This window comes from Hydra vulgaris, chromosome 15, assembly GCF_038396675.1.
Source record: "Hydra vulgaris chromosome 15, alternate assembly HydraT2T_AEP".
In the NCBI taxonomy this organism is placed as follows: Eukaryota; Metazoa; Cnidaria; class Hydrozoa; order Anthoathecata; family Hydridae; genus Hydra; species Hydra vulgaris.
Genome location: NC_088934.1, coordinates 16,839,948 through 16,862,988, shown reverse-complemented (window position 1 = coordinate 16,862,988; position 23,041 = coordinate 16,839,948). Strand labels below are relative to the sequence as shown.

The following is a 23,041-nucleotide window of genomic DNA, read 5'->3' as shown; positions in this document are numbered from 1 at the left end:
CACTTGTTAATGAGCATTAATTGATAGAAAACAACAACAAAAATGTGGACATAGAGCCTTTGTTCTCAGATAATAATTTGTAACTTTAATAGAAATGTTTCATAAAATGATTGTCTTCTTAATATTAAGTATTCAGTTTAAATGTGTGCACAAGAGTTAATAACATTATTATTAACTAATTAACTAAGTAAGCTTATAAAAAAATTAGCTACGCAACTCTTCCTGTTACCTTCTAATGAGAGTTCAGCTCTAAAACTTGGTTTAATGGTTCAGAGGCCAACTGGTAGTAAGGTTTCCCAAACTCTATGGTAGCTCTCAGAGAGGCTGATTCCATCAACAGCTGTAAAATATTAGAGTATCAACAGTGCTATGTTGCACATGGTTTCCCTGTTAATGCTTTTGGTGTCAAGTTCACATAAGGAACCCTAAGTCCAGTTTAGGTTAATCAGCAGGACTGAAACAACTGCATAGCTCATTGCTAGGGATGCCATACTCTATCAATGAATGAGTCGAGTTCTTTTTATACTTAAATCATACCAAAAGTAAACCAAAATTTTTAAACATAAAAAAATCATCCCCACCATCTAACTGTTTTATGCCTTTTATAAATATTCATGGTCTGCAAAGCAAACTTCTATAAGTTGAATTTAACCTCTTGCAAAACTCACCAGACTTGCTTGCTCTTGATGGGACTCATTTAAATTCCACTGTTCCTTCCTTAGATCCTCTGTGTTGATGGGTACAATCATATAATTCACAAAGACTCCAATAGTCACATGCTTGGCTTGGGGTATACATACACATCAACTTATCTATTTGTCATTAATTCAAATTTGAATCCTTTGACCATTTTATAATGTGCTTCTGCTTAGCACCTCTTCCCTCACCTCTTCACTCTATAAACTTCTTCTTTGTTCTTTACCATTCTCCTTATTTCTAACACTGCACTCTTTTAGATGTAATTTCTGATCAAATTGACCATGCTTTTTTCTTTACCCCTCTGACAGTATTGTTGTTATTGGAGACTTAATTGCTTTTTATAGGTGGTTCTGACCATGCAATGATCCCTATAAATCCTTTATCTTGTACTTCTTCTTCAGACTCACCCTATCATTGCACTACTGCTGGTGCAAAGTCAAGCCTCATTTGACTCCATGGTTTTTTCCTGCTTGTGCAGTTACTAACTCTCTTGTGAACAAATGCTTATTTATTATTGCAAGAAATCAATGCAAAAAGGTTTTGTCTGATGCTAAGCTCCATTATTCCCAGTCATTAAATCTTGTATCTTATTTCAGAAGGTAGGGCTTTAGAAACTTTTAAAAAATATTCAACAACATCTGTAACAAAAGTAAGTCTAAAATTTCATCTCTAATTCATGGGACTGATCTTATTACTTCCCCCAAGGATAAGGCTGAACTATTTGCAAACATTTTCCCTCTAATTCAAATCTTAAATCTTATGGCCATACTCTTTCCATTCCAGTTAAACAAGTTAACCCATCGTTAGATATTCAAATCACTCCAGCTTCTGTTGATGAGTCATATGTCGATTAAACTCTATTATGGCTTGTGACAACATTTTGGTCATAGTCTTACAATATTGTTTTCCAGAACTCTCTTTAAGTCTCTCTAAACTATTTGTTAAGTGCTTGACTAAATCTTGTTTTCCTGCCTTGCTGGAAAATGGCATCAATGTTTCCAATTTTTAAAAACTCTAGTGAACATTCTGACCTCTCTAACTACCATATAATCAGTCTTCTATCTGTTATTATCAAGACCTGTGAGTCTTTGATCGACAAATTTCTTAAGCCTAATAACTTACTGTCAGACAATCAATATGGTTTTAGAACAGCTCTAGGGCTAGTTTGCTAACTGCTGTGACTGAAAGATTTTATTGACCATTAGATGGAAGCGGCGAGGTTAGGGCTATTGCTCTTGACATATCTAACGCCTACAACAAAGTTTGGCATGTTGGTCTTCTCCATAAGCTTGTTTCATATGGTGTATCTGGGAAAGTTTTTGAGATTATCAAATGATTTCTTTCTAACCACTTTATTAAAGTCATCCTTGAAGGCCAACACTCTTCTATATCTCCAGTACCTTCTGGGGTACCTCAAGGTTCTATCCTTGGTCATGCTTTGTTTCTTATCTACATTAATGATCTTTCCAATAACCTTACATATAAAGTAGCTTTTTTTGCTGATGACTTTATACTCTTGCCTTGACAAGTCTTAAATTTTCATTCACTTAGAACAGGCAGCCAATCTTTACTCTGATCTCACTTCTGTAACAGATTGAAGCTTGCAGTGGCTTGTAAATTTCAACTCCAACAAAACTCAGATACTGCAAATAATTATCGCAATGCTGTTGATATTCCTATATTGATGAATGGGTATCCTCTCACCGAGTCTTATTTTTTGCCTTCTTGGATTATTGTTCACGACAGACCTCTCATAAATACATACCATATATACAATCAATTGCTAAGTTAGCATTTGCTAAGGTTGCTTTTTTGTTATTGTGGTTGCCATTATTTTATTCCTGATTCCATTATCTTACTCCTGATTCTATCTACCTCTATTGATATCTATTGATATCTACCTCTGCAAATCTTTCTGCCAAACTTAAGCTTCTCTCCCATTGTTGTAAAATCGCATCTCTTTCTCTGTCCTAAAAATGCTATCATTTTTGCTGCTCAAGGGAACTATTATCTCTAGTTTCATAAACTAGTTTTCATTTTCTAGTTCATAAGCTTAATAACATTCGGCAAAGTCTCTATCTACTGTATCTGTCCCTGCATGCTCTAAAAACTTTTATATAACTAGTTTTTTTCCCACACTTCAACACTTTAAAACTCTCTCTAATCTTCAAGTTTTCCTGACTCATTCAACCTATAACTTTTCGAGTCTTCTGTCAACCGTTTCTTTGTTCTTTAACTCCATTTTTTATTTTCTAGTAATTCCTAACATAATAGTGGCTGCTTGCAGCATTGTTGGGAGTGAATCTGAATTAAAAATAAATTGAAAAATAAAAAAAAAAACAGTTTTTAAAATGATTTTAAAGGGCAGATATAAAATGTGCAATCAATTTTCTTCTTTAATATCATAAAAACTTTAAGATTGAAGTTCTTATTTTATTATTACTTGAAATTGTTGTAACTAAGAACATTTTCTCTTTTAACTATACTTTTTTTTTGTTTTCAATTTTTGAATCATTTAATCTTTTTATTTTTTTTCTCATAGCTTTTCCTGCCATTTGCAAAGACATTGTTATGAACAAATTATTTTTAATTAAATAAATTTAAAATTTTCAAGTGCGCATTTGCAAATTTAAATAATGCATTGATTTTATTTAAAACAAACAAAAAACATAATAAATCAAATCTGTAGCCAATTAATTGCAAACAACGCGCTGATATCATTTTTATATATTTATTTACATCCTGCTGATGAGCAGCTGACTCTCTGAAATATATCAAAATTATATCTATGGGCAATCAAACTAAAGAAATGATTTTTTTTTGTTGTGTTTTTTACACAAGTCTAATTTTTAAGACTTTCTCAAAGTTATTAATAAGAATAAAAAACAAAACTGTTTTTTGTCCTTATTTATACTTATATGCTTTCACCTGTATCCTAATTGTTTGGAATACAGGTGAAAGTCAATTGAATAGGTTCAGTACATACAACAAATAGTAAGAAGAGATATCTGCATATGTAAATAATTAATAAATTTATACAAATTTTTACCATTCAAATTACCTGTTACAATACAACATATTACAATCAACAACTGTATGAAAAATATATCTACCTCTGTTTTTTCTGAATTTTCATTTGATTTGCTGTCACTTTTGTTGTAAGACGATTCCTCCAACAAACCTTCAGGAACTACTTCTACAGTTTTAATACCTTCATAATTATTAGTTTTAGGATGTGTTATACAAAATAGATCTTCATTTTCAACTGCTTTAGAACCTGTAATATTACTATGAGAAGCTCCATCTTTATTTTCATCAAATTGATTTTCTAAACTATGGTTCTAAAAAAATGCATTAATAACAAAAATAATTAAAAAAAAGTAGACAACATAAATTGACAGTATTAATAAGATCACTGGTTAATATTGAACAGTATATTAACATTTCAGGGTATAAATTTAGTGTATGTTTTGTGCTAAAATTTTCTAACAAATATCACCTTTATATAATATCTCCTTTATATTATTGTTTTTACAGTATGATAATAAGTAACAAAATTGAAGAACTAGAAAGAAAATGAAGAGAAATATTTTCACTAATCATTAGTGTCAAATGGAGATGAAAGGATAATTATAAATTATAATAATTATTATCTAATAAATATTACAAATAATATTTAATAAATAATTATAATCACAATAAAAGACATTGTACATTTTATTGAGACATGGCTTACATGATTTAGTTGTGAGATTGCATACTTCACAGCATTTGAAAATTTTCTATTTAACTATGGGATTAAAATTAGCTACTTTTAACTTCCATACCTCTTTTGAAAGCTTAGTTACATTTTATATTTATGGCATTAAAAGATTTAATATGGTTAGCATACAAAACTTAAGAAAGTTCAACTTACGCAAATGCAGAATTTTCCATTAGGAAAGGTATTAGGGAGGTGACAGTTACTTGATATATTATGTTGTTTGTTAAACACTTAATAAATAGTTGACATAAATTTTTATTAAAACATTTTCTTTTTCTATAAGTGGTTAAATTGATGTTTAAATGTATTTGTTGAGTGAAATTATAATGACATACAGCTGTGGCTAACTTATATAGTATTCCTGAGCAAACCTATATGTTATTTTACAAAAAGTATTTGTTAATTAAATCAATTGCTTTTCTAATAACTAAAGTAGGAAGTTTTAATGAAGATCAAATGTGAAAAAACTTTGTTTTAATATGAAAAAGTTTAACTAAAACATTACCATCTCTAATTGGTAGTAGCGATTTTACTGAAAAGAAGATTGTACCTAATAATATTGCTCAATAAACTTTAAAGTATAAGTACAATATATATATATATATATATATATATATATATATATATATATATATATATATATATATATATATATAAATTCATTTTATTTTCTGTATTTCTTCAGCAAGAGTCTTCAATGAAAAATATCAGAGCTTTATATACTTGTACAAGATAAAGTAAAAGATGTTTACTGTTCAGATCTATTATGCAGCGCAACAATCTTTTTTTATACTCTGGATAATTATTGATTTAATTATACCTTGACCAATGTTGATACAAATTTTGATGAGCGGTTTCGATAGTTTGTTCACTTTAGAGTCACATGGGGACTCCTTTGCAACTGATGAAATCCTCGATGTCAAAGAAGACGGTGAGAATTTTGTGTGTTATGTCTGCACCATTTAAAATTATGTAACATCTTTTTAAATTTTAATTTTGTCAGCCAAACCAAGCTGAAGGATGAATCCAAAACAAGTCTTGACTTCCAAAATGAAATTTTTAATTGCTTCAATTATGTGAACAATGTTGGGCTCCATAATTTTAAGAAGCTTCCTGCATTCATTTGCCTCAAACTGGCCCTCATGATATGGGCTCAGTTAAATGTGGAAAGCAGCTGGCTACTTAACAAAGCAGTTTTAAGGATCTTAAAAAGAGGATTGGCAATTTCTAAAAGGAGATCCTATAGGTGGGATGGTTTCCAAAATCAGAACATTGTCAAGCCGGATAATGATTGCCTTTCAAATGACATTGGCAAACAGCTTTACATTAGCAACAACTCCACCGGGTCCTGAAAAGACTTTACATTAGCAACAACTCCACCAGGTCCTGAAAAGATTCGAGGCTAGATTTGATTGAGCTCAGTGTTCACAAGTTTTCAGATTTGGCAACACACTTGGATTTGACATCACACCATGACACACCATTTTTGGCAAATCTTGTGATACCGCAACAAAAATTTGTCTCTTGACTCCAGTATTTTTACCAGTCCTTTGAATGAACAGTTGTTGCTGTGGCAGTGAACTGGTTTTATCCCTTAACACAGTATCAACAATTCTTAGAAAAAACTTAAGAATAACTTTGCCACCATCAACTCATTGTTTAACAAAATAACCACCAGAACTTTTGCAAAATTGAATACCATGATTCACAAGACTTGCTAACTCGATGCAGTGAGCAACAACCAAAACTGTACCAGAATCTCCTTTTCCATTGGTGATTTTTAAGTCATTGCAGGTAGAGAAATCACTTGATATTTCATTCATGAAAGAAATTTGTAGAAATTTGGCTCTAGCAACTTGCTGCTTGATGTTTGATTTACAGTTCTATAAACTTTCTTTAAACAGTTGTTTTACAGGCCCTTATCTAATTGTACATGAACTTTGCCTAGAGTGATCAATTTACAAAGAAGTAAGTTGCCTAGAGTGGTCAATTTACTACCAGTAGTAGCAATTGGTAGTAGCTGGATACTTCCTTGTCCTAAATCAAAACACACATATTCAATGTTTATAACAAAATTTGTTTAGAAAGCTTGTCTAAAACTTCGAAATTGTTTATTTTAAAAGTGATTAGAAACTTATAAATAAAATGAAATCTATCTAGTCTTACTTAATAGTCAAAACTTTCTTTCAATATATATGCGGGCTTGGACAGGAATGGCATGTGATCGCACACTGTAACTGGCCACGCTTATAATATTTTTTCTTTACAACTTGACCACAACAGTTCTGATGTTTTAACAATTTAATTGTTATTTAAAAAATTGTTATGTTTTAAATAACTTTTAATCGTCGATCTTTTCTAAAGTTTTAATTTTAAGGCTTAGAATGGAATAAAAAACTAATTATAGTGATTGTTTAAAATAAAAGAATTTTGCGTAAATTAACAAGTGTTATACTTAATAATGTTTTACTTAATGTTATACTAAATATGTTATACTTAATGTTATACTTTTTTATGTAGGCATGTTTTTTTTATGATAAATTTAAATATAATAATTTGTTTAATACTATTTTTATCTTTGGGATTGTCTGTAAATTACACAATGCTAAATTTATTTTTAAAAAAAGGAGTAGAAGATCATAAGTTCTTTTACACAGCGATTTTAATTAAACTTAACAGGCTGTTATATTTATTTATTGGTAAAATTTAGCTTTGCGTAATTTATGGATGATCCCTATCTAAATACCTTTTAAAAGATAATTTTTTTAAATACTTTAAATAATCTTGCAATGGAATGACTTAAGAATAGTTAAAAACTTTTTTTAAAGATATTTTTTAACTTGACAAACTAATCAGAGCATGAATTGATTGAAAATTACTGTATTTAAATAGACTAAGGTATTTTTTTTAACAATTTTTTTTTTTGCTTCAATTTTTTGAAAAAAATAAATGCTTACACAATTTAGAAATAATATATATAACTTTTTAGTAATTTAAATAAAATTCATTCATTCATTTTGCAATCATTAGATGTAAATTGTAAAAGAGTTTTGCATAAATTTAATAAAACATTTCAAAAGATAAATTTTATGTAATTTATTTTAAATGCAATTGAAAATGTAACAAAAAGTAACTTTCACATTTTTCAGTTTTATTTTAATGCTTGTATATTTTCTTTTTTGTAAGGAACTTCTTTTTTCATTTTTTTTTTTTTTAATTTTCTGCCTAGTTTATGTTTAGCTATCATTTCTTTTTTCAGAGCATTTCTAAAATGTTTTACCTAAACAGTCGTGGTCAGTAGGGTACAGTGAGATTTATATGTTTTTGAAAAAAATAAAATTCAAGCTTAAGAAAAGGTGTATTCCTATGTAAAATTTAATTTCAAGGTAGGTTTGTTATGGACCACTTTTTGATCAGAAAACGTCTTGATACCCAAATTTTCATATTTACACATTATTAAAATGAAAAAAACTTAAATTGTTATAAAATAAATAAAATCTGTTTTTATGTAATGAACTCTCCTATTAAGCACAGCGCCGAATTAATTTTAAAAGATATTTTCACTTGGCTCTCCGCTGTATAAAACTTTATAAACTGTATAAAACTTTATACAAGATCGTAGTCTGTTACTATTTTATTTGTTATTAGTTATTTAATCGAGATATTTATAAATGTCGAAAGTTAAGACTAGATCATCCACCACTGCAATTTCAGATTTTATTGGACCTGGAAAAGATTTTACTCCTAGTGAGCTGCCTACAAACAGAGCAGTTATTCAAAAAGGAATTTTACTAAAAGAACAAAAAAGCATAACATGCAATCTACACCATAATAAATATTCTAACAAAGATCTTGCTAGCGATCTGATTCCGTTTGTTCTTGCTCAATGGAGAAAAGCAAATGTTAAGTTTCAACAGCCAGTTATTATTGGTGAGAAATCGCTTTATTATAGAATTAAAACCCTTTGGGAGAAAGTAGAAAACGTTGTATGGGGAAGAACTAAGACAAAAGTAAAAGAAGAACTTCTATTGAAGTTAGATAAGCTAATGGACCTCATAACATGTCCTCATAAGATACTTCCGTGTGAACATGATCTGTCTGGGTGTTCTTCTCCCCAAAATTGTAAAAGTAAAGCACATATAATTTGCACCTGTATTTTTTCTAAAAAAATTCCAACTATGGAGCTCAGGTGGTTATACAGTCAAAGAAATAAGACAGGCGAAAAGTCTGACATGCAGATGGGACATGCTGATAAGATTGAGACAACAAAACTTAGAAAAAAATATAAGAGAAAAATCAGTGACGAAAAAGCTTATGAGAAAAGAATGAAAAAACTACAAGATGATCAAGCATCCTTTGAGGTAAATATAATTTCATAATAATAAATATTTTCTTTGTTTATATAGCAAATTATATATATAATATATATATATATATATATATATATATATATATATATATATATATATATATATATATTTATATGTATATATTATATATATATATATATATATATGTATATATGTATACAGCGTATATATATGCATGTATATATATAAATATATATATATGTATATATATACATATGTATATATATGCATGTAAATATATAAATATATATATATATGTATATATACATATGCATATAAATATGTATATATATATATATATATATGTGTATATGTATATACATATATATATATATATATATATATATATATATATATATATATATATTATACGTATATATACATATATATATGTATATATACATATATATATACATATATGTATATATATACGTATATATATATCTATATATATATATATATATATATATATATATATATATATATATATATATATATATATATATATATATATATATATATATATATATATATATATATATATATATATATATGTATATATATATATATATATGTATATATATATATATATACACATATACATATAAAACAAAAATAAAATTTGTAAAAGTTTGGTTTTAGGTCACAGAAAAACAAGATATAGAATTACATGAAGAATATCAAAAAAATATTTCTCCTGATATTTCTCTCAATGACAACTATAATCCAGTTAATGTTAACTTTACTTTAAAACAAGACAATGAAATTAAATTGTTGGTTGAAAGGCTTCTAAAGGATAAATTAGGTGTCTATGCTTTCCTTGTAACACGATTTTTAGAAAAGAAGTCACGAAAAAACACTATGTCAATAAAAAACACAGCAATCGCTAGTATAAGGTAATTATATAGATTATTATTTTGTTGAGCAGCAAAAGTTAGGATGATGAATTAATAAAAATAAATATAAACTAGTTTTATTTTATAGGTTTGTGATTTCACCTGCTGCAACTGCAGCAATTGCTACAAGTTATCTGCAAGATTTAATTGAAGCAGGATTTCTCACCCCTGAATACTCTTACCTTGCTTGTGATCCTTCTAAGTTAATGAGAGCGAGAAAAAAAGTCATGGTAGTAGCAAAGAATAATGACCATTTCAATCTTCCAAAAGCAGATAATATTGGCATTTACTTTGATGGAAGAAAAGATTCAACAAGAGCGATGATAAATGATTCAAATTGACAGCTACATCCTATTATTATCAAAGAGCAACACATTACTGTGACTATAGAACCTGGTGGTCGATATCTTGGTCATTTTACTCCAAATGCACATACTCATTCAGATAAGCCAGCTAAAAAGATTGCTGAAGGTGTTTATAATTTGCTGCAACAATATAATCTTACTGAATCATGTTTAGTACTTGGAGCTGACAGTACTTCAATTAACACCGGCTGGAAAGGTGGTGCTATAACACATCTTGAAAAGCTGTTAGGTCACAAATGCCACTGGGCCATATGCATGCTTCATTCAAATGAGTTATTTTTGCGTCACCTAATAGAAGGAATTGATGGACTAACATCACGTAGTACTGGCTTTGTAGGTCCTGTGGGAAAATGTCTTGCTGATGTTAATAAAATGGAGTACAATCCTCAATTTAAAGCTCTTCCAGAGGGAGAGAGCTTTGTTGACATTCCAGAAACAATACTAAAAAATATGTCAACAGATCAAAAGCAAACCTACAAGTTATGCAAAGCAGTTAAGATTGGCGTATTACCACCTAATCTTAGAGAAATTCAATGTGGCCCCCTAAGTCATGCCAGATGGCTCACTACTGGCATGAGAATAGTCTATATGTGGACAAGGAAACATGACTTAACTGATCAGAATTTGAAAAATCTTGAGTTACTTGTCTTATTTTGTTTACAATTTTACTTTAAACTTTTTTTTGACATAAAAGTTAAAGACAGACTTGAAGATGCTTCCAATCACATTCTGTCTCAATTGAGAATTCTTAGAAATCAACCTGTTATAGTAAGAGAAATTGTGACTCCCTACATCCAGCTAGGCGCTTGGTATGCGAACCATGAAAGTTTATTAATCTCTTTATTATCTAGTAATAATGCAGAAGACCACAACTTTGCAGTTGACCGAATTTTGGAACAAAGGGGTAATGATATCCTTGGAGACATGCGAATCAGACCAAGAAAAACACCTAAACTGAACTTTGCAGCAACTACTCTCAAAGAGCTAGTCAAATGGGAAAATGGTGTGGTACAAGAACCTGTTTTTACTTGTTCGCTCACTAAAGATAAGTTGGTAATGCTAAGATTGACACCTCTAATAACTCCTTCTGTTAAAATTCATACTCAAAGTACCGAGCATGCTGTAAAACAAGTGACAGTAGCATCCATGTCAGTAGTTGGACCAGATGCAAGACGTGGATATATTAGAGCTAGAGCTCAACATAGAGAGTTGCTACCTGTTTTTAAAACAAAGAAAGAAATTTTAATAAATATTCAATGTCAATAGATTTGAAAAATATTTTATTTTATTTATTGTTTTTTTAATAATGTTATTGTAGTGTTATCAAAATATTATTTGGGTAAGATGGGATAAACGTCCTGTTTATTGGGGAACCGCATCACTGGCACCACCTTTATTTCTAATGAAACAAAAAAAAAAACTGTTATAAGCAAATTTGTTAATCATTAAAACCTAATTGAAAATTGAAGACCCCCTCCCCTAGAATGTCCAGAATCTGCATTGCTGGAAGGATTCATGCAAGATAATGACTTTGAAACAAGTATCAAAAAAAATTGCAACTGGTCTAAAAACATTATTTGCATTTAATATTTCATCGCAATGAGAAAGAAGAACATGTAAAACATAATAAAGGACAAGTGTGACAAATAAGATTTTACTAAATTTTGCAATTTCTAAAAGTGCAAATTTGGGTATCAAAACTTTTTCCAATCAAAAATATTTTTAAGTAAACCCTATTTAAAATTTGATTTTACATAAGAATACACCTTTTCTTAAGCTTTTAGAAGAAAAAAAAATTCTCGCTGTACCCTAGTGGTCAGGTTGTCAAAAAGTAAAATCATTCGCGTGGTCAGCAATAGCATTCGATCGCATGCCATTCCTGCCCAAGTCTGTATATGTAAAAATTATTTAAGAATAAATATTTACTAGGAGTAATTGTAGGTAGGCCTGGCAGAAGCTTTAGCAAGCTGCAAAGTTCCTTCCTGAGATAATTCTATAAAGGAAATAACTCAAGGTGCAATTTGTTGGGGTGCTTTGGCATACTTTGCTGCTAAAAATTGAAGGTTTTCCCTAAATGTTATTTGAGAGAACTGGTGGTGTAAATTAAGACACTTAACAATTGCAACTTCTTTAATCTCTTGTTTCTCACTCAAAGTAGTTCTACACAATTCACATTCTTGTGGTACCCGAGAATCTCTGATACTTATCTTGGTCTAGTACAGTTGGCATATTTGATCTGGTCAGAAAGCAGTAAATTGTCTTAAACATTTCAGACAGAACAAGCACACAAACTTTTAATTTTTTATCCTGAATCTTTACTTGATCTAGCATTGTGGCAATTCATTAAATATAATTTCACTAAATCAAACTCTGCCTTATACAAAATTTAACCAAAATTTATATTGGATAACAATCCACTTAGCATACTTACAAATAATATTAAATAAAAACTATTAAAATGTATCAAAATTGGAAATATTTACTTAAATTACAAGGAAAAAATTAAATAATAATTTTCTTGAAAAGAAATATTTATTTAAATTAAAGATACTTGTCACACTTAATTTAGATAAGATTTGATTACAATCTAAAATCAATTTTTACTGCTCTTTAAAGAACTGTTCTTTCTTTCGTAGCATCTTTCTCTTTTGATAAAGATTTTCATTTTTTGTGTCTCTGCAATTATTTTTATCAAATTTTTACAAATTTTGTTTCAAAATAACCCTAATCTATAAAAATTAATTTTCCTCAAATTGGCCCTTCAAACTTTTGAGTGGTCAGTTACTTTATCTAAATTTTTTTAAGTCAATGACCTTAACATAAAAAATATTTGATTTTCCACAGCTTTTCTGTTTTAAGAGAAATAAATATTTTTACTTTTTATATATGTATCCCTAGAAAATCTTCAACCATTTTTTAGAATTTTTATGCATTTTGAAAGTAGCTTATACATTAATACTAGTCAAGACACTGTATAAAATATCAACAAAGAAAGCACAAACTAGTTAATCTTCTGTTGAGAAAACTGAATCTATTCAATCTACTTATAGAAACCAAACTATGTGTATATAAGAAGGCAAGAGCAACCTGTAGCAAGATGGTGTTAACTAAATCGGATTTATAACCTATTAAACTACAAAATCTAAAAAAGAAGTAATTAATGAGCAGATAGCAAGAATGATTTATGCTAATAACTCCCCTTTCAAAATTGTTAATCATTCAGAGTTTATTGAAATGATCCATTTTTTATGCCAAGGATATAAACCTCCTAATAGAGTTAAGATAATTGGAAAATTACTATATACTGTCCACAAGATTAGCTTAACTAAGTATTTAGAGTTACTTCATGATCAGTTTGTAGCCATGAGTATAGATGGGTAGAGCAATGTGCATAAAGAACCAGCAGTTATTTTAACAGTAACAACAAATAATCAGTAACAACTGATTATTTGGTTAATGTTGTTGTATCTCTATAATTAAATGCGAAAAATAACTTTGTAAAGTTCACAATTTAATAACTGATAACACAATAAATGTGTCAAATATGAGACAACAGTAGTATACTCAAGATGATGTTAATGTTGTTATATGGATGTCCACCTCATATGCCCAATCTATTAGCTCAAGATTAAGCAATTCCAAATATCAAATAGCAAGTTGATAAATATTTTAGAAACAAATATTTTATTGCTGCAACATTCAAAGCAAATAGGGGATTACAACCATGGCCCCTACAAGGGAGAGGCAGATGGTACTCTAGCACTAGGGCTCAGAAAAAAAGGGGACTCGGCTGATATACCAATACACTTATATTATATATATATATATATATATATATATATATATATATATATATATATATATATATATATATATATATATATATATATATATATATATATATATATATATATATATGTATATATATATATATATATATATATATATATATATATATATATATATATATATATATATATATATATATATATATATTGACAAAAATATGACTTGACAAAAATGAAAAATGGAAATGACTTAAAACTTTCCAGAAATGTGAAATACTATCATATAATTTAGTCTGTAAAAGCAACAGCATTAAAGTTTTTCAAAAATTACTTAGCATGACAGTCATAATGCTTACTTTTTACCACTTCTGAACAAAACAACTTTGTCAGACTTAATGTGGCGAGCGGCATGGTAAAAAAAATCATTTGGTGTGTGCTTTTAGTACATATTGATGGTATTATACGCTGAGTTTCATAGTTTTTACTTGAAGTTTTACAAGCATTCATGTTTTTTTGGTCGTGACGGTCGTTACAAAAAATCTAATGATTAAAAACAACAAATAAAACGACGCAATCAATGGTGTAAGAAAAAAAGTATAAATGGTTATTAACAACCATGTTTATTACGTTAAAAAAATACACTACAACATTATTAAAGTTCTCAATTATGAACATACAATACGATTTTTAACGCTACACAACAAGACTGTAAATATGTGTCAAAACACATTTATACAACCCTTACAACTTTAAAACCATCTAATGGTATGAACAAATTATTTTTTCTATAACTCGTAGCAGTAAGTAATTAGCCAGAAGTTAAATTGAGGACTGTAGAGAGGGTAATTGTAGCATCAATGTTAGACCTCAGTTCAAAAAAATCAATTAGAATCAAAAAGTATCAAGGGACAATCACATTATTTGTCTTGCAACTACATTATTTGTGATGCAACTCCAGATATTTTGCACATTGGACAAAATGTTCTTATTCTTAGGTATGTATCTCGAAATATAGAAATCAAGGAATTTGAAGTAAATAGGCATTTATAAAATGATGTTAAGATAAATAATGAAAATAATGTTTTGATGATAAAAATTGGCAACAAATAAGGAAACTAGTTTGGTTGAATTTAATCAAGTCAAACTTGTTCATTTTTGTGGTTTTAATTTAAGGAGTTAATTAATATTTTAAAAGGGGACGTTATGGTACCATTTCATCATAAAAGTGAAGTTAAGCACTTTAATTGAATAAATCTTTAAAACCTCATTAAGTTCAAAAATCAATTTTAAAAAACTTATAATTTGAAAACTTTAAAGCATTTTAAAACTGAATCTTTTTTGAAACAAAAATCTCTAAATAAATACCAAAATGATTTAGATTTTGAAAGTAAAAGAGATTTTTTTAAACAACATTTTTTATGAATTCTTCCTTTTTCATTTGCAAAAGAAAAAAAAGTTTTTCTTTTTGTTTGCACAACCATTAAGGAGGGGCCTACTAAAGGCTCTGGCAGGGGGTCCCATTTCAGATAGTGGGGGCGATGATTACAACTTATAATGTCCTGAGATGTCAGATGGAACAGCTTAGCTGATTGTCTTGAATCCTATCTAAAACATTGATTCTATTAACAATTTTCAAGAAAAGAATATTGGGTACGAATATTAACTATTGTAACAATTTTTGTAAAGTGCAAAAGAACACTTTTACAAATGCATAAACTAATTGTTGTTGCATCAGACCAACTTTTAAGCGTAACTAATTACTTTTTTTGCACGTACAAGTACTTGTAACTTGTCCGTGGTTATTTTATATTTAACATATCAGGGACTTCCCTTTATTCATTGTGGGGACATTTGTACTATTGGTGACAAGCTTAACCAAGATGCTGAAAAGAAATCAAGCAAAATTATGCAGCAGGCAATGACCCAAGCTCATTTCTAATATTGTCATTCTTAAATACTAAGTTAAGAATTGATAAAAAAAAATAGAGATTGTAATTGTGGCTTTAAAGAATCTTTCTTTTACTTTTGGTTAATTTTTAAGCTGAAGCTGCAACATTTCAAAAGTTTATGTTCCATTGAACAAACATTGAAAACATTGTTCAAACTATAAATCCATGTGATTGGCAGAAATCTCATAATGGTTGTGCAAACCAGGAATTACTGGAAGTTGTTGATCAGTTACTGCTGTTGCTTCATCTGCAGGTGCAGAAAGAACATTTTTGTCATTTGTTCTTGAGCATTCAAGAATTAGAAATCTACTCAAAATTAAGAAAGTAAACAGATTGGTTTTCCTACTCAAACTATTTAATCAGAAAGCATTGAAATCAATGAAATTAATTGATTGAGTGATTGACAATTTGTAATCAAATAGCATTAAAAAGATTTTAAAATTTTAATACGATTTTAATCAGTTTTCTTTATTAAATTATCTTTATTTAATTAAATGATTAAAAGTTTCTATTTCAAAAATGCAGGGGAATTCAATATAAATTAAAAAAATCAAATTTCAATTTAAAAAAATTGATTTTTATTGATTTTAAAATAAAAATGATTTTCATCAATCCTAATATATATAAACTCAAAACTTCAAACTTTAAAAATTCTTTAGATTTTAGGATTGATTGTTTTGGATGTAAACTGTTATCCATTGATACAAAATAATGAATTTTTCTTAATTTAACCAGATAAATTTCTTTACTAATAAAAAAACATAAACTTGAAGAAACTAAAATAAAAGGAACTAAAAATAAAATAAAAATTGTTTACATGTATCTTTTTTAAAACCTTTAAAAATAATATCATAGTAAGTATTTTATGATGAGTTAATAAAAATATCATATTATTAAATTAAAGAAATTTGAAGAAATTAAAATAAAAGGAATTAAAAATAAAATAAAAATTTTTTAGACAAAATAATATCATAGTAAGTATTTAATGATAACTCAATAAAAATATCATATTATTAGCGTTGTTAAACACACAATAAAAAACGAGAACTATAATAAACATAATAATTCTATATATTCTATTAGATTATAAATACCTCAACAATACTTAAAAATTATTTTCCAAACTTTTAAAAGTGTTTTTAATATGCAAACAAACATTACTTCACTTAAAGGAAAATAAGAAAAGTTTCAATAAAGTACACTTTTGAAGAAAGCTATTGTGATGTTTAAGCATGGTTTTTTTAATGCAATTACAAAGGCATTTATTTAAAGTAAAGTTTTGCATGCTTTTATTAATTTATGCAAAAACCATGCTAAAACATAATTACTTTGGGTAATAACATACTTAGTTATTATACTTAAAACTAACATGTTTGATCAAGTCTTTGAAAATGTGTTTTAAACTTAAGTAACTAATTGTTTTTTATTTTAAATATGTGTTTTTTATAATAATTATAAAATTATTAATTGTATAATCATTAAGAAAAAAAATTTGCTGAAATAATGCATTCATTTTGAAAAAAAGCAATGTGATGTTTTCCTGTCTTTTTTTTTAACAAACATTTGCACGTTCGCTGATTTGTCACGCCCTGTATGTATTTATATTTATATATTTATATATTAATATATATATATATATATATATATATATATATATATATATATATATATATATATATATATACATATATATATATATATATATATATATATATATATATATATATATATATATATATATATATATATATATATATATATATATATATATATATATATATATATATATATATATATATATATATATATATATATGTATAGATAGATAGACTGGTAGATAGATAGATAGATAGATAGATAGATATTGCATAAATATGAATGTGGACATGAAAAAGAACTGTATTTTTACCTCTTTCTGTTCAGAATGTACACAAGCAGGATTGTTAGGTAAAATAGTACTTTTCACTTGAAAATAAAAAAAGTTAAGATTAAAAAGATTAAAACTTCATAAAACAAAGTAATATATATAATAGTAACATAACAACAAAAAATTGTTTCAAACTTTAAACTTAAAAAGAATTAAAAATAACAGCAGAGCACTCTAAAAATTTCCTTAGACCAATAAAAGATTAAATTTAACATTTTATTGAACCAAACAACTCGCATAAATTTTTTACTAAATTTTTAATTTTTTTTAATTTACATTGTGTAACTAGCTATTACATATTTTTTTTTTCATATTGGTGAAAATTGTTTTCAAATTGGTGATCAAGCTTTATTTGTTTGATCTCATACAAAAATCTATTCTATAACCTAAATCTAACACACAGATCAATTTGTTTTAACACAACTAACATATCATTATTGTTTATAAGAGTAAAGCTTAAACTTAACATGAAAATGATTTCAAAATAACATGTTTGTAAACATATTGTTTAGAAATACATATATATATATATATATATATATATATATATATATATATATATATATATATATATATATATATATATATATATATATATATATATATATATATATATATATTGACTTATATCTAATATATACTGATTTATATCTAATATATGTTGATATATATCTAATATATATTGATTTATATCTTTATTTCTAATATATATTGATTTATATCTTTATATCTAATATATATTGATTTATATCTGATATAGATTGATTTATATCTAATATATATTGATTTATATCTAATATATATTGATTTATATCTATTATATATTGATTTATATCTAATATATATTGATTTATGTCTAATATTAGTGAAGAACCCAGAGTTTATTTGGGGATACTGTCTTTTTTTGGCAAAATCAAGGAGGGGGGAGTTATAATTTTGAGTATCTTACCCCATCCCCCTCTTCTTCCCTAATTAAAAGCGGTGCCGGGACAATGATTTTTAGTCATCATTTTGTCAATCATGAATTTACCGGTGGACAAATGTTACTTTAGTTACAATAAGAAAACTATTTTACTAATGACTTTAATAAATGCTTTTGTTGCTATTAGTAAATAATTATTTAAAGTTGTTCAAAGCATTTTAAACATTAACTATACTTTAGTAAATTCAATTTTAGTAGTAATTAATGTTTTTAATTAATAGTAATTAAATGTTTAAATATTTTAATCAATATTTACATTACATAATATATATATATATATATATATATATATATATATATATATATATATATATATATATATATATATATATATATATATAATTGCACAATTATATAATTAAATTGCACAATATTTGTAAAATTGCACAATACTTGTAAAAGTAGTTTTATGTCTTGTATTTGAATAACTATGAATAAAATTCAAATAATTATGAATAAAAAACATAAGCATTTAATAAACATATTTACTATTATTTTAATGTTAAAACTTTGATATAAATATTAGCAAATCTGTTTATTTAACTTTTACTAGAGGTTAATAATTTTTAAAGTGATTTTAAAGCGCCTTTTAAATTAAAGATATTTAAAGAAGAGATAATAACGGCAAACATAATTTTAAAAATGTTACCTTGTTTTTATTAAAAACATATTATATCTTAAAAAACATATTTTTAAAAATGTATTATAATTTTTTAGTCATTAAGTATAATTAAGTATAATTAAAAAGTTTACTTTAATAAATAAGTTACATTTACTATGGGTTACTTTTAATAGATCTTAATAAAACTTTAATTTAGTTATTTTAACATTATTTGTATTATTTTAAAGGTCAAAAAGAATATGGAAAAGAAACAAAACTTTCTGAAAAAGTTTACGTTTCGTTTTTTCGTTTTCATTGCATAAACTAAAATAGCAAGCTAAAGATCAAAAGTTCATTCATTCAAAAATTAAATTGTTCAGTTAGTAACCAAGATGTTCAGTTAGTAACCAAAGGACAGTTGCATTATTTCGTAAAAAAGCCATTTCTTTTTAATTCATTTTATTGACCTGAAGAATAAATAAGGTAGTTGAAATAAATTGGAAATTATTTATATACTACTGCATTTAAAACATAATTTTTTTTTCTATTTTTAATAAAAAGGCAAAAGTAAAATTTTTAAAAAAATAATAATTGTTGGGCACTTTTTTTTGGATACCCATACCGCTCCAGCAGTACTAAAACAGGTCTAGGTTCATCCCTGAATATATATTAATTTATATCTAATATATATTAATTTACATCTAAATTAAAACCTAGAAAATCAATAGGTCCTAACAGCATCCCCACAAACATTCTAACTGATTTGTTATTCCAGTATATAAAAAAAAGGTCAAAACTCTCATGTACTAACTATAGACCAATTTCAATTCTATCTAACATTAGCAAGCTCCTTGAAAAACTAATGTATTCTAGATTATTAACTGAAATAATAAAAAAGGCACTGGATACTGGTCATTTTGTTGGTAATGTTTTTACCAACTTACCAAAAGCGTTCGATACTGTTAATCATACCATTTTAATTTCTAAACTTGAACATTACGGAATCCGAGGAGTTGCTTGTAATTGGTTTAAATCTTATCTTTCAAATCAGAGGCAGTTTGTTACCATTACAGTAGTCTCTCACATAATTGCGCAAATTGAAACAGGCACTGCGGTGCGCAATTAACTAGGAATGCGCAAATAAGAAAAAGATAAGAAAAAATTTAGCAAACTAAATTATTAACTATATAAACAAATCTTTATTAAGAAATATATTACGCATGACAGAAAAAGTCATAAACTGTAGACTGATATGCATTCTGCAGCTTTTCTCATTTAGTTTTCATAATTACTGACTGTATGTTTGATGATAGTTGTTCATAGCTATTCATTAACTTATTGTTGTCGTCTTTTAAAATTGCTTTAGCTTTTTGACATTTTAATTGCTTGCCAATATCAATCAGAGATAAATGTATAAATTCAATACCTAAGAAGTCTGTACCATTGTCTATCTCATCATTATTAGCTTCTTCTTCATCAAAATTCCACTCCAAATTGCACAAACTGCTTCCAACTTGTGCAATTTGGAGGGAAGAAAACAACTTTTACAAGATTTCGCTTAAACGCCTCAAAATGTCCAAGTGCATTGTCTAATATTAAAAGAACAGGCAAGCCAGTTTTGCATTTAACTTCAGGATAAAAGACTTCATTGAACCATTTCCAACATATAGAGACATCCATCTATGCATTTTTCTGACAAAAATACGGTATAGGCCATGTTCTACCGACTATACAAGCAGGTCGTGCAGCTTTTCCAATCATAGAACAGGGTATTTTGTGAGATCCTGTTGCGTTGGAGCAAACAACTAAAGTCACTCTTTCTTTTGATTTTTTTTTACCTCTTGTAGTTACTAAGCTTTCAGTAGGCATTAACAGAGAATATCTAGGCAGCAAGCAAAAAAAAAGAACAGTTTCATCCATATTATATACATTTTCGGGTCTGTACATTTTAATAACTGAGTAATGGTTCTTAAGTTGCTGAAGAAGAACAGGATCATCTTTGTCAACTTCAGCTCTTTCTCTAAAGAGATACATCGATTTTAAGCCTCGACGATGACGAAAGTTTGCAAGTCATTGCCAAGAAGCTTTAAATTCTTCTTCTTTTATATTTAATTTTTGGGCTATTTCTTCTGCTTTCATAATTGCTAACGATAGAGGCACTTCAATCTTCGAACGACGCGATGCATCAATCCAAATATAGAGCTCATTTTCTATTGCTTCAAATTTTCCAGACGATAATCAAAACACTTTTTTTCTAGCTTCTTCTGTCATTAGTAAATTTCTTTTTTCTATTTGATCTCGATTATTCCAGAGAGATCGAATTGAATTTTCAGTTACATTATATTCTCTTGCAATTGCTCGTTTGCTTGGCGCATCACTTTTTTTTAAGTTAAGCTATAATTTCGACTCGTTGATCTTCTGATAATCTTTTTCCTTTGCCTTTAGCCATAAGAAGTAAGGATAAAAAAGTTGGAATAAGAGAACTGTTAATAGACGGCTAAATTTAAAATGAAGTTTTTTTATTAAAGTTTTTTCAATGAGACTTGAGTGATAAATTGTTAAAACTTATTATTATTTGTTTAAAACAAGATTTATCATTTACTTCGATTCGAATTCAAATTCTAATTATTTACCTATTTAAATTCTAATAAAATCATTATATCAAAATATTTATGATAAAAACTAGTTTTTAACTTAACACAGGAAAATAATAGTTACGTTTTCTGATCTAATTACACTTTCAGCAAAAAACTCAGTAAAAAATTGAAACACAAATATTTTGGGCCTAAACGCGCAATTAACTGGGATGCGCAACTAATTGGGTGTGCAATTAAGCAAGAGACTACTGTAATGGTTACAAATCAAATAACAAACTAATAGTTTGTGGTGTTCCCCAGGGTTCTGTTCTTGACCCTTTATTGTTTTTGATTTATATTAATGATCTAAATAACTCTGCCCACTTCTCATCAGGCCATTTGTTTGCTGATGATACTAATATCTTGGATGATGATACTAATACCTTGCATAATGATAAATCTCATCACTCCTTGTGTAAGAATATAAACTTAGATCTAAAAGGTTTAGTTTATTGGCTAAATGCAAACATAATTTCTCTGAACTTGGAAAAAACTGAACTAATACTTTTGCAGAAACTTTATTGCTTTTGTTATTATTATTTATTTTTTCATTACTGCTATTTTTATTATTACTATTATTATTATATTTGTAATAAATACTATTATTTGCTGTTACTTTTGCTCTATTAATGAATAAAGTTACTATTGGTATTATTATTATTTTTTAAATTAATTCTATTAATATAATTATTTGGTGTCACTACTTTGATCAGGTTTCTGCATGAGTGACTCCTTCCTTGCTAATCATTTATTTATATTTATTCTTAATAATGATATTTTGGTTTTATTATTTATAACGTTATAGATATTCTTATTGTTATTCTTACTATTATTAATATATTATTGTAATTATATGATTGTAAATTTTGAGGAAAATAAATATCTTGTTATTGTTGTTGTTATTGTTGTATATATATGTATATATATATATATATATATATATATATATATATATATATATATATACATATATATATATATATATATATATATATATATATATATATATATATATATATATATATATATATGTACATATATATATATGTACATATATATATATAT

The 23,041-nt window shown here is 27.0% G+C and overlaps 2 protein-coding genes across 4 annotated transcripts in view; one reads left to right on the top strand and one right to left on the bottom strand.

Moving 5' to 3' along the window:
• The window catches only part of LOC136092367 (E3 ubiquitin-protein ligase rnf213-alpha-like), a 237,700-nt gene that overhangs the window by 213,424 nt on the left and 1,235 nt on the right, over positions 1–23,041 (bottom strand). For all 3 annotated transcript variants that reach the window (XM_065820440.1, XM_065820441.1, XM_065820442.1), the window contains exons 2-3: positions 17,740–17,795; positions 3,813–4,040 (exon numbers count right to left, since the gene is read on the bottom strand). In XM_065820440.1, coding sequence (XP_065676512.1) covers positions 3,813–4,040; positions 17,740–17,795 — 284 coding nt within the window. The remainder of the gene's footprint in view (positions 1–3,812; positions 4,041–17,739; positions 17,796–23,041) is intronic.
• LOC136092423 (uncharacterized) lies at positions 7,651–11,359 on the top strand. The gene is made up of 4 exons (XM_065820661.1): positions 7,651–8,823; positions 9,475–9,728; positions 9,817–9,958; positions 10,073–11,359. The coding sequence occupies exons 1-4, from the start codon at positions 8,134–8,136 to the stop codon at positions 11,357–11,359; spliced, it is 2,373 nt and encodes a 790-aa protein (XP_065676733.1). The 5' UTR covers positions 7,651–8,133.

Excerpts from the sequence above, each read along its gene's own strand:
- LOC136092423 (XM_065820661.1), top strand. The coding sequence starts at position 8,134 with ATGTCGAAAGTTAAGACTAGATCATCCACCACTGCAATTTCAGATTTT. Across the intron at positions 9,729-9,816 it reads ACAGCAATCGCTAGTATAAG|GTTTGTGATTTCACCTGCTG; the intron begins GTAATTATATAG and ends TTTATTTTATAG. Across the intron at positions 9,959-10,072 it reads GAGCGAGAAAAAAAGTCATG|CTACATCCTATTATTATCAA; the intron begins GTAGTAGCAAAG and ends TCAAATTGACAG.